Genomic DNA, 18165 nt, shown 5'->3' with positions numbered 1-18165 from the left:
TTCACACTGGGGCGGGGTCAGCAGTAAAGTGCTGGCGTTTTACCATCAATTTTCGCTGTGCCATTCGGCGGTATAGCCGCAGTGCCCCATTGATTTCAATGGGTAGGAGCGGTATACACACCGCTCCAAAGATGCTGCTAGCAGGACTTTCACCATCCTGCTGGCGCACCGCTCCAGTGTGAGAGCCCTTTGGGCTTTCACACTGGAGACAGCAGCGGCTGTTTCATGTCGCTTTGCAGGCACTGATTTTAGCACCTGCAAAGTGACCCAGTGTGAAAGGGGTCTTAGAGTAATGAACTCGCCACGCATGCGCAAGGGTGAAAGCCGGACAATGAAAATTACTGAAGAGGTCAGTAGCAGGCAGCTCTGGATGACTGCAGGGCTGGATACAAGGCAAGTATAGCGCCACTTTAAGATTAGTTATAGCCCAGACTTCCATTTTAACAAACAAATGTATTCCACTTTTGAGAGGGAATTAGGATATGACCCCCTTTGTTTGAATACATAAATGGTCTATGCAGCCAATTCAGTTGTTCCCTTTAAGAGTAAAAAAGACAAGGGAGCACCCTTTGTGAAAGCTAGAAAAGAGGTTGAACCGCCACATGGAAAGAGTTCTTCGTTAGGCCTCATGCACACTGGACGTTAATATAACGTTATAAAACCGGCAGTAGCTTTGCAGTGAGTTTTTCAAAGTTTTTGCAATAGTGTTTAGCATTTTCCACGTTAGTGTTTAAGATATCTTTTTATTTTTCAAATGGATCAAAAACGTTAACGCTGGTGAGCGATGTTTGTGAGCATTTATCAACGTTAGAACATTTTTACAGCTGAAAAACATCTGTCAGAAGAACCCACTAGTTTTGTTACTGCTCAAAAATGCCACTGCCCAAAAGTGCCGATAACAGTTTGACTGTAGAAAAAACATCAACTGTCAAAAACAGCTGCTGTAAAAAAAAAAAAAAAAAGGGCTAGTGTGCATGACACCTTACAGTTATAACAATGTATAATGGTTCAACAGCCCAGTCAATCTGGATGTTTTAAAAAAGTGTAACGGGAGGACCCGTGGAACCGAGAAGCTCTTAGAAAAAGTATAAGCCAGAAAATAATGGACATTCAGAATATGTCTTGGATTGCTATAAAATGGCTCTGTAATGTTTATCCACAATATCTCCCAGGATACGCCATATTATAAGATGGACTCATTCATGATGTTGGGACATATACTGTCAGATGCCAATGTCACCAACTCCAGCCCACCTGTCTGTTGTGATGTAAATTAATCTAGGATGGCTTCTGAGGGTCTTTGATTTTGCTTGTGCCAATTGACCCTGTATTGTGTGAAGGACTGCTGTGATAATGTGTATTGTAGTTTAGGGGACAGCAAGGCTAGCCTAAAGGTCATGTGTAAGACATCAGCTGTAGTTAATTAGCTCATGTAAATTAGGTCTGGTCAAAGGTGTATAACACTTGTTTTTCAATAAAGTGGTAGACCTGCTTGAACCTCATACAGAGCCGTGTCTCGTATCTAGGGAAGAATTATTCTTATGGGTCCCGTTCGCCTGACTGGAGTGTCGGTAGCTGCCTTGCGCTTGGAAAGGGAATATCCTAAAACGGCGTTAACCCCTTTCGTATTTGGGGTGCCGTTACAAAGCGAATTTATATTTGCTCAGCGTCTTGTTTTTTTTATTGTGGTATGCGACAGAAGATATCAAAACAAAAATAACAGATACACCATCAATTTACTGGGTACATCCTACCAGAGATAATATCACTCCAGGTAGTTACCCAAGGGTAAAGCCATAAATATTCAGGCAGCCCAGGTTATGTAATCACCTGCGTCGCAATGGGGAGGGCCTCCCACTAGGGGCAAGACATACCAAAATTGTGTTTATTAAAATTAGAGGAAAATATAAAAATAAAAAGGACAGTGGAATGGAAGAAAAGGTTCCACCCAGGGAGTGAGGAGTGTTTGTTTACAGTGCATCATGCAATATGAGCGTCGGGCATAAAGCTATAGCTATGTATAGTGGAGGTATCCATCTGGGAAGTGGAAAAGGTCCCAGTAAAAAGCTACAAATCTTTCATGCAATTTACTAAACAAGTTATATTGTACTGTAAAGTCAAGATTAACTACCAGTCTGATTAAAGGCAGACTGCACGCATATCATGTACAGCTTCTGTAAATGTGGAAAGCATACAAGTTACTCTTCACCACAAAAAACAGAAGCCCATTAATACTTTACCCCACGCGTATAACTGCTCACACCATTAGAACTGTGTGGCAGCAAATAAAATGGGGACACATGTTTTAAAACTAAACAAGGATGATCAGTCTGCCCATTATCAATACCATTGAGCATGTTCTTTGCAAAGATTCTTATAGTACTTTGCTGTACACCGACAAAATAAACTTGCACTGCATCCCAATGTTCTCTCAAACATAAAGGGTGGCTCAAAAAAAATTCAGGTGCCGTTATGGGACATTTACACCCGACGTCACCACAAAATCAGTTTTGAACAGGGTGCACACACTCTGCAGTTAAAGGATAGAAATTTCCAAAATGGTAGTTTACACAAGAATAATGCTAAACAAAAAAGCTTAAGGCCCCTTCACACGTGGGACTTAATTTGGCGGACTATGCTTGCTCAGCAGGGGGATCGCTCTGCTGATCGCCGCTGAGTAGGCAGATGACAGGTCCATCTCTGCTCACTGTGCAGAGCGGAGACAGACTGTCCCGCTCTCCATTGGGGAAATTGTCAGTGTTTATCTCATCCAATCCACCAGACAGATGGAAAATAGGACCACCATCTGTCTGGATTTTGCAGGTAGAATCAGATAGCGTCGGACATGTCACTGCTGACACTTCCGCCACTCCATAAGAGTGCAAGGTCCGATCAGGTCTGCCTGAAAAACCAAAAGGTGGACCCGATTGGACATATTTCATTTATTTAAGTTTCCGCTGCCCCCTGCTCACAGTGATTTGCCTAGGTTAGCAACATCAGTGCCGCCAGCACCTCCTGGAATTTGTCATTCAAATCCCAGGAAGCATCGGGAGCCCCGCAAACCACCACCCATTCAATAAGAGAAGATAGAGTGGGCCTACCAGTACGTCATATCCCAGAATAGCCTGTGCAGCCTACCGATGTCATAGATGAACATGCCGGCATGGGACGCAGAAGCAGATGCTGAGAAGGGGATCTCAGCAGGACAACGCTGGACCCTGTGTGTGGGCGAGTATCTGAGCCCATCTCAGAAAAAGAGGGGAGCAAAATAAATAGGGAGGGTGAAACTCCTAACATTTGCAACCATCTCTTTATTAGGTCCACCACCCTTTCCAGAAAACTACTTTTGAGCTTGTTTCATAGGTGAAGTGTTGAACAAATGTGCATACCTTTGTCTGATCTGATCCAGCTTGGATGGGTCCGAAATGATCACTTGTACACCAAGTTTCATTTTTGTTTTCTGCAGGCTGAAATCCAGACAGGCAATTTTTGCATTTGTGATTCTTTTGTGCATCCCTGAAAACAAAATAAATGAAAAGATGAAAGCAGACATGACAAGGCATAACTGAAAAATTGTGCTAACCATGGTTGCAATAAACCATCTGCTAAAATTTGGTTGGAAAAATAAATTTTTTGGATTTAAAAATCGGATTTTTAGCAAATTGCTTTAATAAAATGCTTTTGGAGTAAAAAATAAAGCTAAAGAGTTTTCCATTTAAGATACATTAATAATTTAGTTTAACGTAGCATGAGGCCTGCATATTCTGCAAGATTTATATTTTTGGAAAACTCATTAAGTTAAGCCAAACTCTGCAAGCCGAGATGACATGCACTGCCATTTATACAATTTCACAGTAACCATAAGATAAAACAAAGTTGAGGAATATTCTTTTATCCCTTTTTTTTGCAAATCTATGTACACTACAAACTGTATGATTGAATCCGATAGCGCCATTTTCTAACCCGACAGCTTATTCTAATTAAGAAACCATCACTTTTTTTGCAAATATTAAAAGGTGTTGCAAGAATACATACCTTCGACTGTGCAGTTTATTTTGCACAGTGTGGCCCCGATCCTCCTCTTCTGGGAGAAGCGATCTGCCGAGTTTAGCATTTGTTTCCACAGACACAGAATGCCAGACTCTGCCCCACATCATTGGACTTGATTAACAGCAACGGGAGCCAATAGCTGTGCTGCCATCAATCTATCCAATCAAGAGCCGAGAACCCCAGACAGAGATGCAGGACATCTCTGCCGAGAGAACGAACAGGCTCATGTGAGTAAATTGAGGGGGGCTTGGGGGTCAGTCCGTGTCAGACGTTTTTTCACTTTTTCTCACTGCCACATCACCAGCCGTCCCATTAAAGTGAATGGGACTGTTGGCGAGTCAACAGTGGGTCAGATTAGGAGGCGCTGCGGGACAGAAGCTCTTTAAAAACTAGGATTTAAAACAAATCCACCCTGGCTATAGGGCATGCTGGGGTTTGTAAATCTAGCTGGAAATGTACCGTTTATAGACTTCAGAAAGCGTTTAAACCTGTGTGCAGCAGCCCCCCCTAATAATTACCTAAGCCTTCCTCCAGCAATGTGCACGAGAGCCTGAGCTGTCTGGGGACTATACTCATTGGGAGAGGGAGATCACAGCTTGGGAGCAAGCCTGCTCAGGTGCCCCAACTGCAAGCAGTTTGCTCTGGGGGCACTTGGCCGTGGGCAGGAGCGCGAACAGGGAACCCAAGAAGAGGATTGGGTCTGCTCTGTGCAAAACCATTGCATAAAGCAGGCAAGTGTGACAAAAAAATAGCCTTTAGTATTACTTTAAGCCTAGCCAACCATCTATATTAACTTAGTCTTAGTTATGTCAGGTTGGGCAAGCCAAAGGGTTACCCACAAAATTACCTTGTGAGCCCACCACACAGTTAAGTGCATAACCATTGACAAGGATGCTCTCCTTCTGGCTCCGGCCATGAGCTTTCAGGACATTAATAGAATTGATGGGGTATCGAGCCTGACCCTTCTGATCCACGTACTTCACTGCAAGTGCAGCATCGACTACCATGGTACCAAAAAAGTCACTGTCACTGAACAAAGAGTCAAGGTGAACACATCAAATGGCAGATTTCTCACCCACATGGGAACCATCGAAAACAAAAGAAGTTCATCAATAGTTATTTCAAAGCGCTTCCTAAAATAAATATTCATATTCTCTCTCAATGATCAGCATTTACTTTAGGTATCCCCAACTAGTTCCGATATCCCCTGAGATTTTATCAGTGCCTGTTCATACCGCTGCATATTTTATTAACCAATTGAGGTCAGGAAGGTTTTACTACCCATCAGGACCAGAGCTTTTTTGCTACTAGACACTGCACTATAACTGGCAAATGCACTGTCACTGTACACAAATTAAATTTGTAAAATTTTTCTTCCCACACAGATGGTGCTTTCTTTCATGGCATTTCATCACCACTGTTTTTTTATTATTGATTGTATAAACCAAAAAATAGCGAAAATGGAAAATTGGCTGAAATTACGGTAGATGCCAAACTCATGCAGTGTCAAAATCACAGCACGGGTCGGCAAGGGACGCATGCATGCCCGCCCCCGAAAGAATGGCTGCAATTTAGGAGGTACATAGCCCAAACTGAAGCTGCTGCTGCCCACTCGAATTACATCTGTGGGTGGACAGCAAGTGGATAACAGTACAGATGAATTTTACATACTGTATATACTCGAGTATAAGCAGAGTTTTTCAGCACTTGTGTTGAAAATGCCCCCCTCGGCTTATACTTGAGTCCTCCCGGCGCTGTCCTCATCTGCAGCCTCATCTCCTGTCGCTGTGATATGTCTAGTCACCACAGACATTCAGTGCCCCGCTGCCTCCTCCTGCGTGATAGGCTGAACACCGACTCACTGCTGGGAAACAGAGTCAGTGTTCCATCACGAAGGACAACGAGGAGGCGGGGCTTCGGTTCACTGTATGGACGCCGACTACAACAAATAAATCACAGCGCCGGCCGGGAGATAAGGCTGCAGAATAGGCACAGCGCTGGGATCAGGTACACGAGGCAGGGAGATGGCACAGTGATATTTTCCTGGATATTTTCAGCTTCATTCATAGACGTGCCAGTTATTGGCAAGGCAGGTGTTAAAATTGATTCAGCATGGAGTCCCGAGCACCAATCAGCAACTGTAGTAAAAATGCAAGGATACAGTTAAATAATCATATAACCTATTTTAATGTATACCTATGGATTCCAAACGAGTAAAAGCTGAAGGCCATTTATTATCTAAAATGGAATTTTAATATGTGGCATTATACTATGTGCAGGTGGACACAGTGAGGCTGAGGCATGCAGATGGGCGCAGTGAAGCTGCAAATGGACACAGTGAGGCTGCAGATGGGCATTGTTGACCCTCTTTTCCCCCCCACTTACAGTAGTTGGCGCATTCTCACCCTAGGCTTATACTCGAGTCAATACATTTTCCCAGTTTTTCGTGGTAAAAGTAGGTGCCTCGGCTTATATTCTGGTCGGCTTATACACACACATTATATTATATTAATATATATATATATATATATATATAAATAAAATGTTTTATGTTTAGCGAGATCCCACGTATTCATTCTATGGTAGTCTTCTCTTAATTTGACAGAGGAGCATCAAAATAGGATGCAAGATTGAACAGATAACAGTTTCCTCTTTAAAAAAGGAGATTTTACTTTATAAATGAACCATGTGCGACAAGAATGTGAAAAAGGATACACTCCAATAATCTTAGAAGACATTGATGTCTTGGCAGCATTAAGAAGACAATCTTTGCCAAGCTCGTCAGTGTTGATTGTGAGATTTTCATTGATGTATCGGACAGCTTCTCTTTTGGGAAAAGAAAAATATAGCAAACTTAATATACAAAATTAAAAGAGAAAATGGCCGACAGGATTTTCGTACATAAGGTTAATGCCCCTTTCACCTCAAGATTACACAGGCATTGCTTTAAGATGGCATCAAAGTCGTGGCAAAATCACAAGTTTGAAAGGGGCCCAACACTTACATTCTATATGCAAAGACTACCATTAAGAGTCTATAAAACGATAATAGGGTTTTCAGACTCCAAAAAGGTAATTGGAATGCTGCCTAATCTCTATAGGAGCAACCTCAAAAAAAAAATAAAAAAAAAAAAATATAGTACATTACATGCAATATATATAATACACAAGCTTAATGTATTCTAGTAAAGTTAGTCTGTAAACTAAAGGTCCGTTTTGTTAGGTTGTTACAGCATTTACAGCATAATCTAGAAATAGACCGTGGCCATCTTAAGTGTGGGCATCATGAAGCCAGACTGTATGACTTCCTGGATTTCAGCTTTGCATATCTCGCACAAGCAATGTAATAGGTTTCAGTCAGGTTTGCAAGGACTACTGGGAAACATGATGCCTATCCCAGAAACCCTTGCAAATAGCCTAGGCAAATAAGGAGGAGGAAGTAATGAAGGACTACAAAATAAAGGTATTTACAAGCAACAAATTAAATATTGTCCATTCTGAACACTATGAGATTAGAGCATGCAGCACAGACAAACATAAAAAAAATGGGTGGAACTACACTTTAACTGTTGCTCTGCATGGTCACTCCCACTCTGGGTTATGCCGTTTGGTTACATATGCATCAGCATTTCATATGGTTCTCATGGCAGTTTTCTAGCAATAAAAAAAATTAAGTTATGTATATTTCCCCCAAAAAAATAAATTAAAAATAAAATAAAGTTGATCGTTTAAACTTGCTTCATACTGTTTTTACCACTAAGGGCCAGTTCACACCAGAAGCAGTTCCGCTTGCTTTTCTGCACTAAAAATGCACGCACAGACTTTTCCATGTATTCCAATGGCTCTAGTTCACACCATGCAGTCAGTTTCCGGTGCAGAAACTGACTGCATGGTGTGAACTAGAGCCATTGGAATACATGGAAAACACTGTGCGTGCATTTTGTGCAGGAATTTTTTTTTTTTTTTATATATATATATATATATATATATATATATATATATATATATATATATATATATATATATATATATATACACACACACACATACACATATACATACATACACACATACATACACACACACACACACACATACCCCAATCATCTACCTTCATAGATAGCTGCACAGCCCTGCTGTCCATTAGAGAAAAGACCGCTCAACAGCTATAGACTCCAGATGCTATGAACACCAATGAGGTGTATATATACACACACATACACACATATATATATATATATATATATATATATATATATATATAAGATTTCTCCAGGTGCTGGGGCTATAGCCATTTTCATTGGCCGGTCAGGTGATAACATCATCACTCCCCTGAGCATGTGTAATCATGGCACACAGTCGCTGTACCACAATGTAAACTGAGCTGGAAAGACTGACAAGCAAGTTGGAGATTGGACATTGCATGTCTCGTGCAATAAAAAAAAAAAAAAGCGTATAGAGAGTTTACAAAGTGTAAGCTCACCCCTACACAAAAATGAAAAGCTCAACACCCACAACATCCCAAGGTCCCTGCTACACTTCTGTGGGCATGCCTACAGTCGCCACAAGGGTGCAGGGTATTAAAAGAGGACCGCCGCCACCGACCCAGAAAGGAAAAAAAAAAAAAAAGGAAAAATTAAAAAAAAATTAAAAAAAAAAAAAAAAGTCAGCCGCTACAAATACTACAGCTTTTATAGACACCTACCTGTCCAGGCAGCACACGATGTCGGCACCCCAGGCGATCTTCTGATCCACAATCGGGAGCAGCCGCAGTCATTCCTGGTAAGGGAAACCAGCAGTGAAGCCTTTCGGTTTCACAGCTGGTTCCCTACTGCAAATGCGCAAAAAACGCACTGCGCTTTCTAATGGGTGCAGCGGCTGAGGAAGGAGCTGAACTTCGAGACATGGACGCAGCCCCGTCTCCTGGAAGTGGGGACATGTACCTGTTAAAAAGGTGCCAAACATGGCATTGAGGTGGTTGGGGGGGCTAGTAGACAGGCAAGCGGAAGGTCCCCTTTTGAGAAGAAGCCTTAATTATGGAGGGACAGTTATACCAGGTTATAACAACCCCCCCCCCCCCCCCCCCACAAAAACCATTAAGTAAAAACAGTAAATCTGTTTTATAACATGAAATAGTTTATAGAAAGTTAGCATGATAACCCACTTGCAAGCCAGACGATATCCCCCAATGATGGATGTGGGGTGAATTTTCTGTTTCACCAGTTCATCAGCATTCTTCAGCAATTCTGCAGCAATAATTACCTGTGCAAATAAAACTGCTTTAGGTAATGAAATATAAAAGGGGCATTACAATGCTAACAAGACAAAACAACATTTTCAGTTTATCATAACTGGGGCTGGGTTAACACTGATAATAAACAGTCATACGACTTTCATCCTACTTTGCTCTGCGACATCAGTCCTACATCCATCCGACCTGAATGAACAGGATACTATGATCCGACTTTGTGATAGTCCGACTTGTTCTTTGACCAATCAAAACAATCCCAGAATGAGATAAATTCCTTTTACTGCTGCTATAATCACATATCGGATGTCAAAAGTCGAATGTAAGGATAAGGCTCCTACTTTGAGCCGACTTCAATGATATTGAATGGGCTGAAGTAGGATCAATGTCGGACCAAAGTAGTACAGGGAGCATTTTCAAAGTCGGACCAGTTAAAGCGGGGGTTCACCCTATAAATTTTTTTTATTTTTTTCCTCTAGCATAAAATTTGGCATAGTAGCGCGAGCTACAGTATGCCTGTATTTATTTTTTTAGCCCGGTACTCACTGTGCAATCGTATATTGAAGATTCCAACTCCCCGCGGGGAATGGGCGTTCCTATCCAGAGGGAAGGCGATTGACGGCCGGCTCTGGCACGTCACGCTTCTCCGGAAATAGCCGAAATAGGACTTGGCTCTTCACGGCGCCTGCGCATAGTCTGTGGGCAGGCGCCGTGAAGAGCCGAGACCTACTCCGGCTGTCTTCGGGGAGCGTGACGTGCCAGAGCCGGCCGTCAATCACCTTCCTTCTGGATAGGAAGGTCCATTCCCCGCGGGGAGTCGGAATCTTCAATATACGATTGCACAGTGAGTACTGGGCTAAAAAAATAAATAGGCATACTGTAGCTCGTGCTACTATGCCTAATTTTATGCTAAAATCTTGTTATGGAGGGTGAACCACTGCTTTAAGACTGCTCTCATAGGGAATCATTGATTTTTCACACGTCACAAGCTCTCAATGTCAGAGCGTTTGTCGGACCAGTGTGAACCCAACCTTAAGATGCTATTTACTTCCAGCCCTAAACAAACAAAAGTTGGCGCTATCCCTTCAAAAACTGATTTTCCCCACTTCAGGGTTCCATCGCTTCTTACACCAACCATAACATTTGAAAAGATTCGCCAGAGAAAAAAGTTAATCTTCACAGCAAAGAATAGGGAAAAAATATATATAAATTGTACAATTCAGAATCATCATCTCGGTTCAATCAGCAGGATCTGGGAATTGTGATATTTCTGGCGGTAGAGAATTACTAATCCTTTAAAGGGTCACTAAAGGAATTTTAATTTTTTTTGCTGAAATGACTGTTTACAGGGTATAGAGACATAAAAGTTAACTGATTCCTTTTAAAAATGATTACAAATAGATACAAAAATCAATCATATAATGTGCCTGCAGGTTAGTTTCACTTTTAAACTGTTTTCATGTTCCTGTGAACTAGAGAGACACACAGAACAAAAACAAAGAAATCCAGGGCAGTGTTTTGTTTTTAAAATGAATCTGATTGGTTCTGTTAAGTTTTAGACACACAGTAATGACAGCTTAGACCTACAGTGATAAGCTCCCAGTACGATGGTTATAAGGAAAAAGACAACCAGGAAGTACGGAGATCAGAGCAGAATTACAGCCACTTCAAAGCAAAAACGAACAATAAGGACATGAAACCAGTACTGCAGTAAGGTAAAGGAAGCTATTTAGCTAAAAAAAAAATCCTTTAGTGATCCTTTAAGTACAAAAGCAATATGTATTTCAACTGTGTAGCTAGATGCAAGCCTGAAATTCAGTCTTATCCATGCATTTTTAAAACCATAAGTAAATGTGGCAAAGGGCTCCCAAGCATCATCTATCATAAGTGGGAGTCTACCTGGATTGGTACCACAGCTGCACCTAAATGTATCAGTTTAGGCAATGTAATATTTAAGTAAACTTACTACTGATGTTGTCCCATCTCCTACTTCATTGTCTTGTAGATCTGCCAGTTCACAAAGGACTTTGGCTGCTGGGTGTTCCACTTCCAGCAACTTCAGAATAGTTGCCCCATCATTAGTTATAGTTACATCCTATAGGAATAATAACCCAAATTAAAAATATATTTGTTTCTGCACAATGCAATATATAGCCATGCCCACTAGGGTTGTCCCGATACCACTTTTTTTAGGACTGAATACATGTACCGATACTTTTTTTCAAGTACTCGATACCGAATACCGATACTTTTTTTTAAATGTGTCCCCAAATGCAGCCACGGCCCCCCACAAATGCAGCCATGGCCCCCCCCCCCATATGCAGCCATGGCCCCCTACCTGCATCCCAGCTGCCGCCTACTGGTTAATACGTGCGGGAAACATCACAGCTTTCATTTGAATAGCTGTAATGATTCGCGCTGCGTATAGACACTCCCCCTTGCTCGGGATTGGACAGTTCACCCGAGCAAGGGGGAGTGTCTATACGCGGCGCGAATCATTACAGCTATTCAAATGAAAGCTGTGATGTTCCCCGCGCGTATTAACCAGGCAGCGGGGATGCGGCGTAACGGTGGCGGCAGGGAGTTTGGTATCGGATCTGGCATCGGGGTATTTGCGGGAGTACATTTTGGATCACTGAGCCTGGATCCATCGGAGGCATACAGTCGTCTGAGCAGCCCGAGTGATTACTTCTGGGATAAGCAAGACCCGAGTTCTGGGGAGAGAGCACTATATGCCTGTATATAGCACCTTCAAGGTTAAGGGTACTACGGTACCTGTGTGGATATATAACCATTTTCTGAGTGAAGAAGTCATCAGTTCGGAACACCATTTCATCATCTTCTTACAGACTGTTATATCATCACTTTATTTTGATTTTTATCATCAAGTTTTGCACATCACTGTGCTTTCAGATGCATCTAGGTGCATAGATGTTCACACCTTTGCATTATTTATAGTTGGGACTCACCCTGCATACACCCGAGTAAAGTCACTTATTTTGTTTGTGCACATTACGTTTAATATATATATATATATATATATATACACACACACACACATACACACACACACCATTGTTGCGATTCACATCACACATTTGAAGCGCTTATTTACTTTTTCCTGTTTATTTTTTGTGTTATGTGAACACTTTTAGATATAGCTGCTTCAGATACACTGAGATTTACTTTATTATCATATTTGTTTACTCACAGTAGCGCATCGGATTTTTCATATATTATTCATAGGTCAGCAGATTTGCTGCGGCTTTTAAAAATTAACATTAAACAGTCTGTTAGATTTCCAAATACTGTATTTAAGCACATGAGCTCCGTTTTGTGTTGATCCGAAAAGGTTTCGATCCGTGACTCCTGATCCGAGGATCGATCCGTGAGTTTTTTGATCCGTTGCACCCCTAGTCCATAGGGGGATGAAGAGGTGTGAACAAATAAATAACTCAGAAACCATTTACTCCATGTTCTGGTACATTAGGGCATTGAAAGGAATAGGCTACCATTGCTCCAAAATGCATGCAATGCAGGTGCGGAGGTATACTGCATTGCAGGGCCATTAATTTCAGTAGAATGACATTGAATTAAAGCAAGGTGTGAATGGTGTGTTGCAGCAGGGAAACAGAAAGGTGTAAATGGGCCCTGATGTTTTCCCCACCAGCAGTTTACCATGCCTGGCTCAGAGACTTACACTAGAAATCTTCAGCACAGATGTATTTATTTATTTTACATGGGACCGATATAATCATTCTTGTTAATGAACACAACCTAAAAGCAGCAAAAGAAACCATCTTACGAAACATGTTCTGTTATTTAATTTATGGGAAGATGAAGATATCTACCCCTTCAGACAATAACAGATATTGATCTATCCCATTAGCATAGCCACTTATTCTAGGGAATGAAAAAGTGGTACTAAAATGGGACAATGGTAATAAAAAAAAAAAAGATAAAAAAAATTATACATACCCCATAATGACAACGTGAAAGTTTATTTGAAATCCTTTGCGAATTTATAAAAAAAAAAAAAAAAAAAAACACATGTACAAAATGTATTTACAGCTTTTGCTCAATATTTTGGCACCAAAGTATTTTTGAGTATGATGCTCCCGTAGTCACTCGTTTGTCATCTTGGCTCTGTGATTAGGGTTGTTCTGTTGGAAGATGAACCTTCGCCCCAGAGCGCTCTGGGGCAAGTTTTCATCAAGGATGTCCCTGTACATTGCTGCATTCATCTTTTACGTCACTCCGACTAGTTCCTGCCTCTGAGAAACATCCCCAAACTCCAGGCGGGTTGTTGTGCGTCTTTTACTAAGAAGTGGCTTCCATCTGGCCACTACCATACAGACCCAATTGGTGCAGTGCTGCAGAGTTAAATATTTTTGATCTCCGTCTTTTCAGACACGTCCCCAGCATGGTTTACTTCCGCCGTCCCGTACGCGATGTCATAACGCCACGCCCAGGCCTCCGAGGGTCAGAGATGACATGCGACCATTTGGGCCCCTGGAAATCTCTATGATCAATGTCCGACAGCTGCACATTTCTTCTCCAGCTTGCCAATCGCATGGGCAAGCCGGTAGAAACAACGCGGGCCGTGGGAGGGGTGGTGATGTCCCCTCCCGCCACCTGCAAAAACGATCAAGCAGCTAAACTGCTGCTAGGATTGTTCTTTTACCATTGCATTTTACCACCAATTTATAAACTAAACCAACAAAGAAATATTAAACCTTTTAAATGCTTACCCCAATATCATCCACCAACATTTTATCCAGACCAACCGGACCAAGGGAGCTTTTCACAATATTAGCAATGGATGCGGCTGCCATAACTGAAAAAAAAAAAAAAAAAACATTTACGGTATTAGCAATGGAAGCTGCCTCCATAACTGAACTTATTCTACTAAAATGTGATCTGCTAAAGTGAAGAAAAAACAGACACCTGGAACAAGCAAGCATGAAGTCACAGGTTGTAAATTCCAAAACAAAAAGTGTATATCTCTGTACTGCACATAATTTTTTGATGTTCAGTTTGTTTCACATAGGAGAAGCTAGACATCAACTCCTTTAGGTTGCAACTGGTTTATTTTCCCCATTAGCATAGCCACCAGTTTCATATAGGGAAAGAGTGGTACTAATATGGGGCAATATATATATATATATATATATATATATATATATATATAATAAAAAAATGCATTTGACAAGCGTTAATCAAATACCGCAAAAATGTGTAGAGAAAAACCGGGACGGCCGCACTCCAAAAATAAAAATGTGTTCCTTTTAATAAAAACTGGTCACAACATGAATGTCACAGCAAAAAAATCAGGAAAAGAGCCAACGCGTTACACTGTCATACAGTGCTTATTCATAGTTAATCAAATACCAGTGAGGTCAAAAGGTGGAATAACGGCATTGGTAAAACATTTTTTTTTTAAAAACACTTGGAAGACATCTGTGGTGCACTTGAGGTGAGCCCCCATTAACACAATAGGTGCACTGGTTCTCGTTACTGTTAGCAAGAGTAAAATCAGCCTTAGAAACAGGCATTTGAGACATGTTTTGGCGGCTCTCTGAAAACCTAGCAAAGCAGCCTCTAAGGCGCCATTCACACTTGAGCTGTCGCTTGTAGCAAAACGCCTATCGCTCAAAAAAGTACATGAGCTTCTTTTCAGGCTGCATTTAGCCTCCCCCCCCATAGACGTTGTCAATAGGAACGCCTGGAAACACTTGATTTGAGCGTTTTTTTAGCCAATCTTCTCCCCCTAGTGATTTTCCATTGGCTAAGCGCCTGACAATTGCAATTCTGCTAAAAAAATAAATAAAAAAAAAACAAACATCTGAAAGCAGGACGCTCTAGTACCCTAAAGCAGGGCTCAAAATTTCAAGCCCTGAGCTTCTAGCCAGGCCTCAAGTGTTACTCGCCACCAGTTGCCTCACCTAACCCATACACTGCCCCGCCCCTAATTCCACCCCTAAAAACGCCCTTGTAGATTATCTCTTGGAATGACACTGTTAAATGTTTTATGCCGAATCAAGTTACACAATTAAATATAACCAACAACAACTTTAACAAAATGGGACAGGGCACTGGGGCAAACCAGAGGGACATGGCACTGGGGCAAACCAGAGGGACATGGCCTTTAATACTTCTGCAAATATTGCTCTTCCTCTTATGTACAAGACTCCCTCCTCCTCTTCTGCCTTCTCTCTAGAACCAGGTCTTTTCCCCCCATTCTCTTGCTGTCTCCTCTGCAACCCCCATCCATCCTCCTCTCTCTCTTCCTCTCCTATTCTATCCACTCTCATAATCAGGAGCCCCTGTGTGCGGCTCCACACTTGCATGTCCCCACTTCCCCCTTTCATTGTCGGGCAGTGAGGAGAGGGGCTACAGCACAGCGGGAGGGAGTACAATCCAGCACTGAGATTCACACACCTGCATAGCCATTGACAACACAACGCACACTGACACCGCACAGCATACTGCCGCTGTGCTGCACTGCCTACCTGGGACACCCAGAGTGGTGATAATCGCAGTCCTCCAGCTCACTTGTTCCTTCCTGCTCCCCAGCTACATTGGTCAGGTTGGGAAGCCAGGCTCAGAGAGGTCATACTATCAGGTCCCATGGCTTAACGAGAATTGTAAGGAGAGCACCTCTGTACTGCTCTGCATGTGTGCGGCTCATCCGACTACTTTTCCTGGGCACGCACCTTTCCTCTTTGGCCGCCAATCGCAGCGGGGCTCTAAGTGTAGGCACAGATTGGACTGTTGGTCATGCAGAACTGCTATCACTCGCCCCCAGCTTAAATCCACTCGCCAAATGCTAGCAGGCGAGTGGAAATTTTGAGGGCTGCCCTAAAGGATCATTTGGGCAGTGGATAGAGGTGTTCACAATAGAAAAATATAGCATTTGCATAGCTGTGAAGCAAAAAAAGTAAGCTACACGTTGAGTCTGGGAGGAGTTGAAGCTTTTAATCTCTCCATTCAAGTCTATGGCATCACACTATAAATGTGCCTGTAGCATTTAGGCTTTATGTATTGATGCGAACGTACCCACGATTTCAAAACGCACTGTTAAAATAACAAATCACACATCAACATGTTTAGGAGCCATTCATTTCAACGGCACCTTAAAAAAAGTGATGCGATTGTTGCTCGATCGTGCATCGTCAAAAAAAGTTCAGAAACATCTTAAGCGATTTGGTTAGTGCGAAAGCAGTGCAATTTGTCGTGCAACTGAATCGCACTGCTTTTTAGGTCCCATTGAAATATATGGCATCTGAATACACGGATATGCGATTTGACATTTTAACAGCATGTTTTGAAATTGCGGCGATGAAGGGCATCTGCTGTCTGTGACCCTCTGTCACTTCCTATTCCTGCGACAGCCGCACAGGGGAGTGGGCATCTGCTGTCTGTGACCCTCTGTCACTTCCTATTCCTGCGACAACCGCATACAAGGGGAGTGGGCATCTGCTGTCTGTGACCCTCTGTCACTTCCTATTCCTGCAACAGCCGCACAGGGGAGTGGGCATCTGCTGTATATGACCCATTGTCACTTCCCATTCCTGCAACAACCAGAAAGTGGGGGGAGCCTACCTGTGGGGCTATACACAGCGATCTACCCCTAGCGGGTGGTGGGGGGGGGCAGGGGACAATCTAAACCCTCTCCTACCTCATCCAAATAAGAAAAAATAAAAAGGGGGCCATTGCTAATGTAAATATTCCACCACCTATGTATGTATGTATGTATGTATGTATATATATATATATATATATATATATATATATATATATATTTTGATCACCATCTTAGAATAAAGTTAATTTCAGCAGATCCTGGATCGTTTTTTACCCACTGTCAGGTATTAATCACAGACAATAAGAGGTGGGGAAACTACAAAGAGACCCCACGGTTCTGGTAAAGGCCACCTATACCCATCCCCCTCCCGGTCACAGAGAAGGCCAGAGGGGTGTCCCCACATGGCACTACGCACCCAGCATGCTCTCCCCTACCCCCCATTGTGAGGCGCGCTGACTCAGCCTAGGCCGCCCCTGTCATAGGCAGCACGTGTATTCACCATTCTGGCTCCTGACGACATCCCCGGAGCTGCGCTCTCCGAACACGGCTAACGGGCCTTCCATCTTCTTCCTGCTCGTATCCCGGCTACAGATCGCTACAACGTGCTTCCCCAACCGCCGCCCGTCCACAATGCACGCTGGGTAATCCCGCCCCCTTCACGACGGCTTAGCAACTAGGCCCCGCCTAATTCAGACACCCCTCAAGTACCACAAAAGGAATAGAAGAGCTGAGAAGATGGACGCGCTGTGCGTCAGGAGCGAATGGGTTAGGAGCGTGTTTACGTCATGGGATGGGGGCGTGACCGCCCATACAGCGCCGTACAACGTATAGAATGTTCTAGCGTGTATTGGAGGACGCGTGCATGTGTGCTCTGCGTACGAGGATAGGTTCTGATAGAAGCTTCACGGGAGCGCGCTCTCATTTTTTGTCTGCGACTGAGATAAATCCAAAATAATAATACTAACAAAAATCTCTGTGGTATTAATAATAGAAAATAACCGTCACTGTTATAATAATAGAAAATAAGTCTCTGTGGAAATAATAATAGAAAAAAAACATCACTGCGATAATAATAATAAAAAAATAACTGTCACTGTGGTAAAAATAATAGAAAAATAACTGTCTTTGTGATAATAATAATAGAATATAAATGTTTCTATGGGGCAAAGAACTACAAAGACCAGCGTGCTCGGGAGCAGGGGGGAATAACTGCCAGGAGAGAGAGATAACCACAAGGCAAAAGAGGAGACGGACGTGACCGGAGAGACTGCTGTATCCAC

General features: G+C 42.5%; 1 protein-coding gene and 2 non-coding genes across 3 annotated transcripts in view; all 3 read right to left on the bottom strand.

Moving 5' to 3' along the window:
- The window catches only part of TCP1 (t-complex 1), a 38279-nt gene extending 20742 nt beyond the window's left edge, over positions 1-17537 (bottom strand). Inside the window, exons 1-7 of the mRNA XM_040350934.1 lie at positions 17385-17537; positions 14049-14134; positions 11264-11392; positions 9214-9311; positions 6766-6876; positions 4898-5079; positions 3390-3516 (exon numbers count right to left, since the gene is read on the bottom strand). Coding sequence (XP_040206868.1) covers positions 3390-3516; positions 4898-5079; positions 6766-6876; positions 9214-9311; positions 11264-11392; positions 14049-14134; positions 17385-17448 — 797 coding nt within the window. The 5' untranslated portion in view covers positions 17449-17537. The remainder of the gene's footprint in view (positions 1-3389; positions 3517-4897; positions 5080-6765; positions 6877-9213; positions 9312-11263; positions 11393-14048; positions 14135-17384) is intronic.
- LOC120938429 lies at positions 13102-13234 on the bottom strand. Its single transcript, XR_005749046.1, has one exon. It is a non-coding gene; the product is annotated as a small nucleolar RNA SNORA29 (small nucleolar RNA).
- On the bottom strand, positions 14320-14449 carry LOC120938430. The gene has a single exon (XR_005749047.1). It is a non-coding gene; the product is annotated as a small nucleolar RNA SNORA29 (small nucleolar RNA).
- Positions 17538-18165: the final 628 nt, after the last annotated feature.

Source organism: Rana temporaria, chromosome 4, assembly GCF_905171775.1.
Source record: "Rana temporaria chromosome 4, aRanTem1.1, whole genome shotgun sequence".
NCBI classification, from domain to species: domain Eukaryota; kingdom Metazoa; phylum Chordata; class Amphibia; order Anura; family Ranidae; genus Rana; species Rana temporaria.
This window is presented reverse-complemented; position numbering and strand designations above follow the sequence as displayed.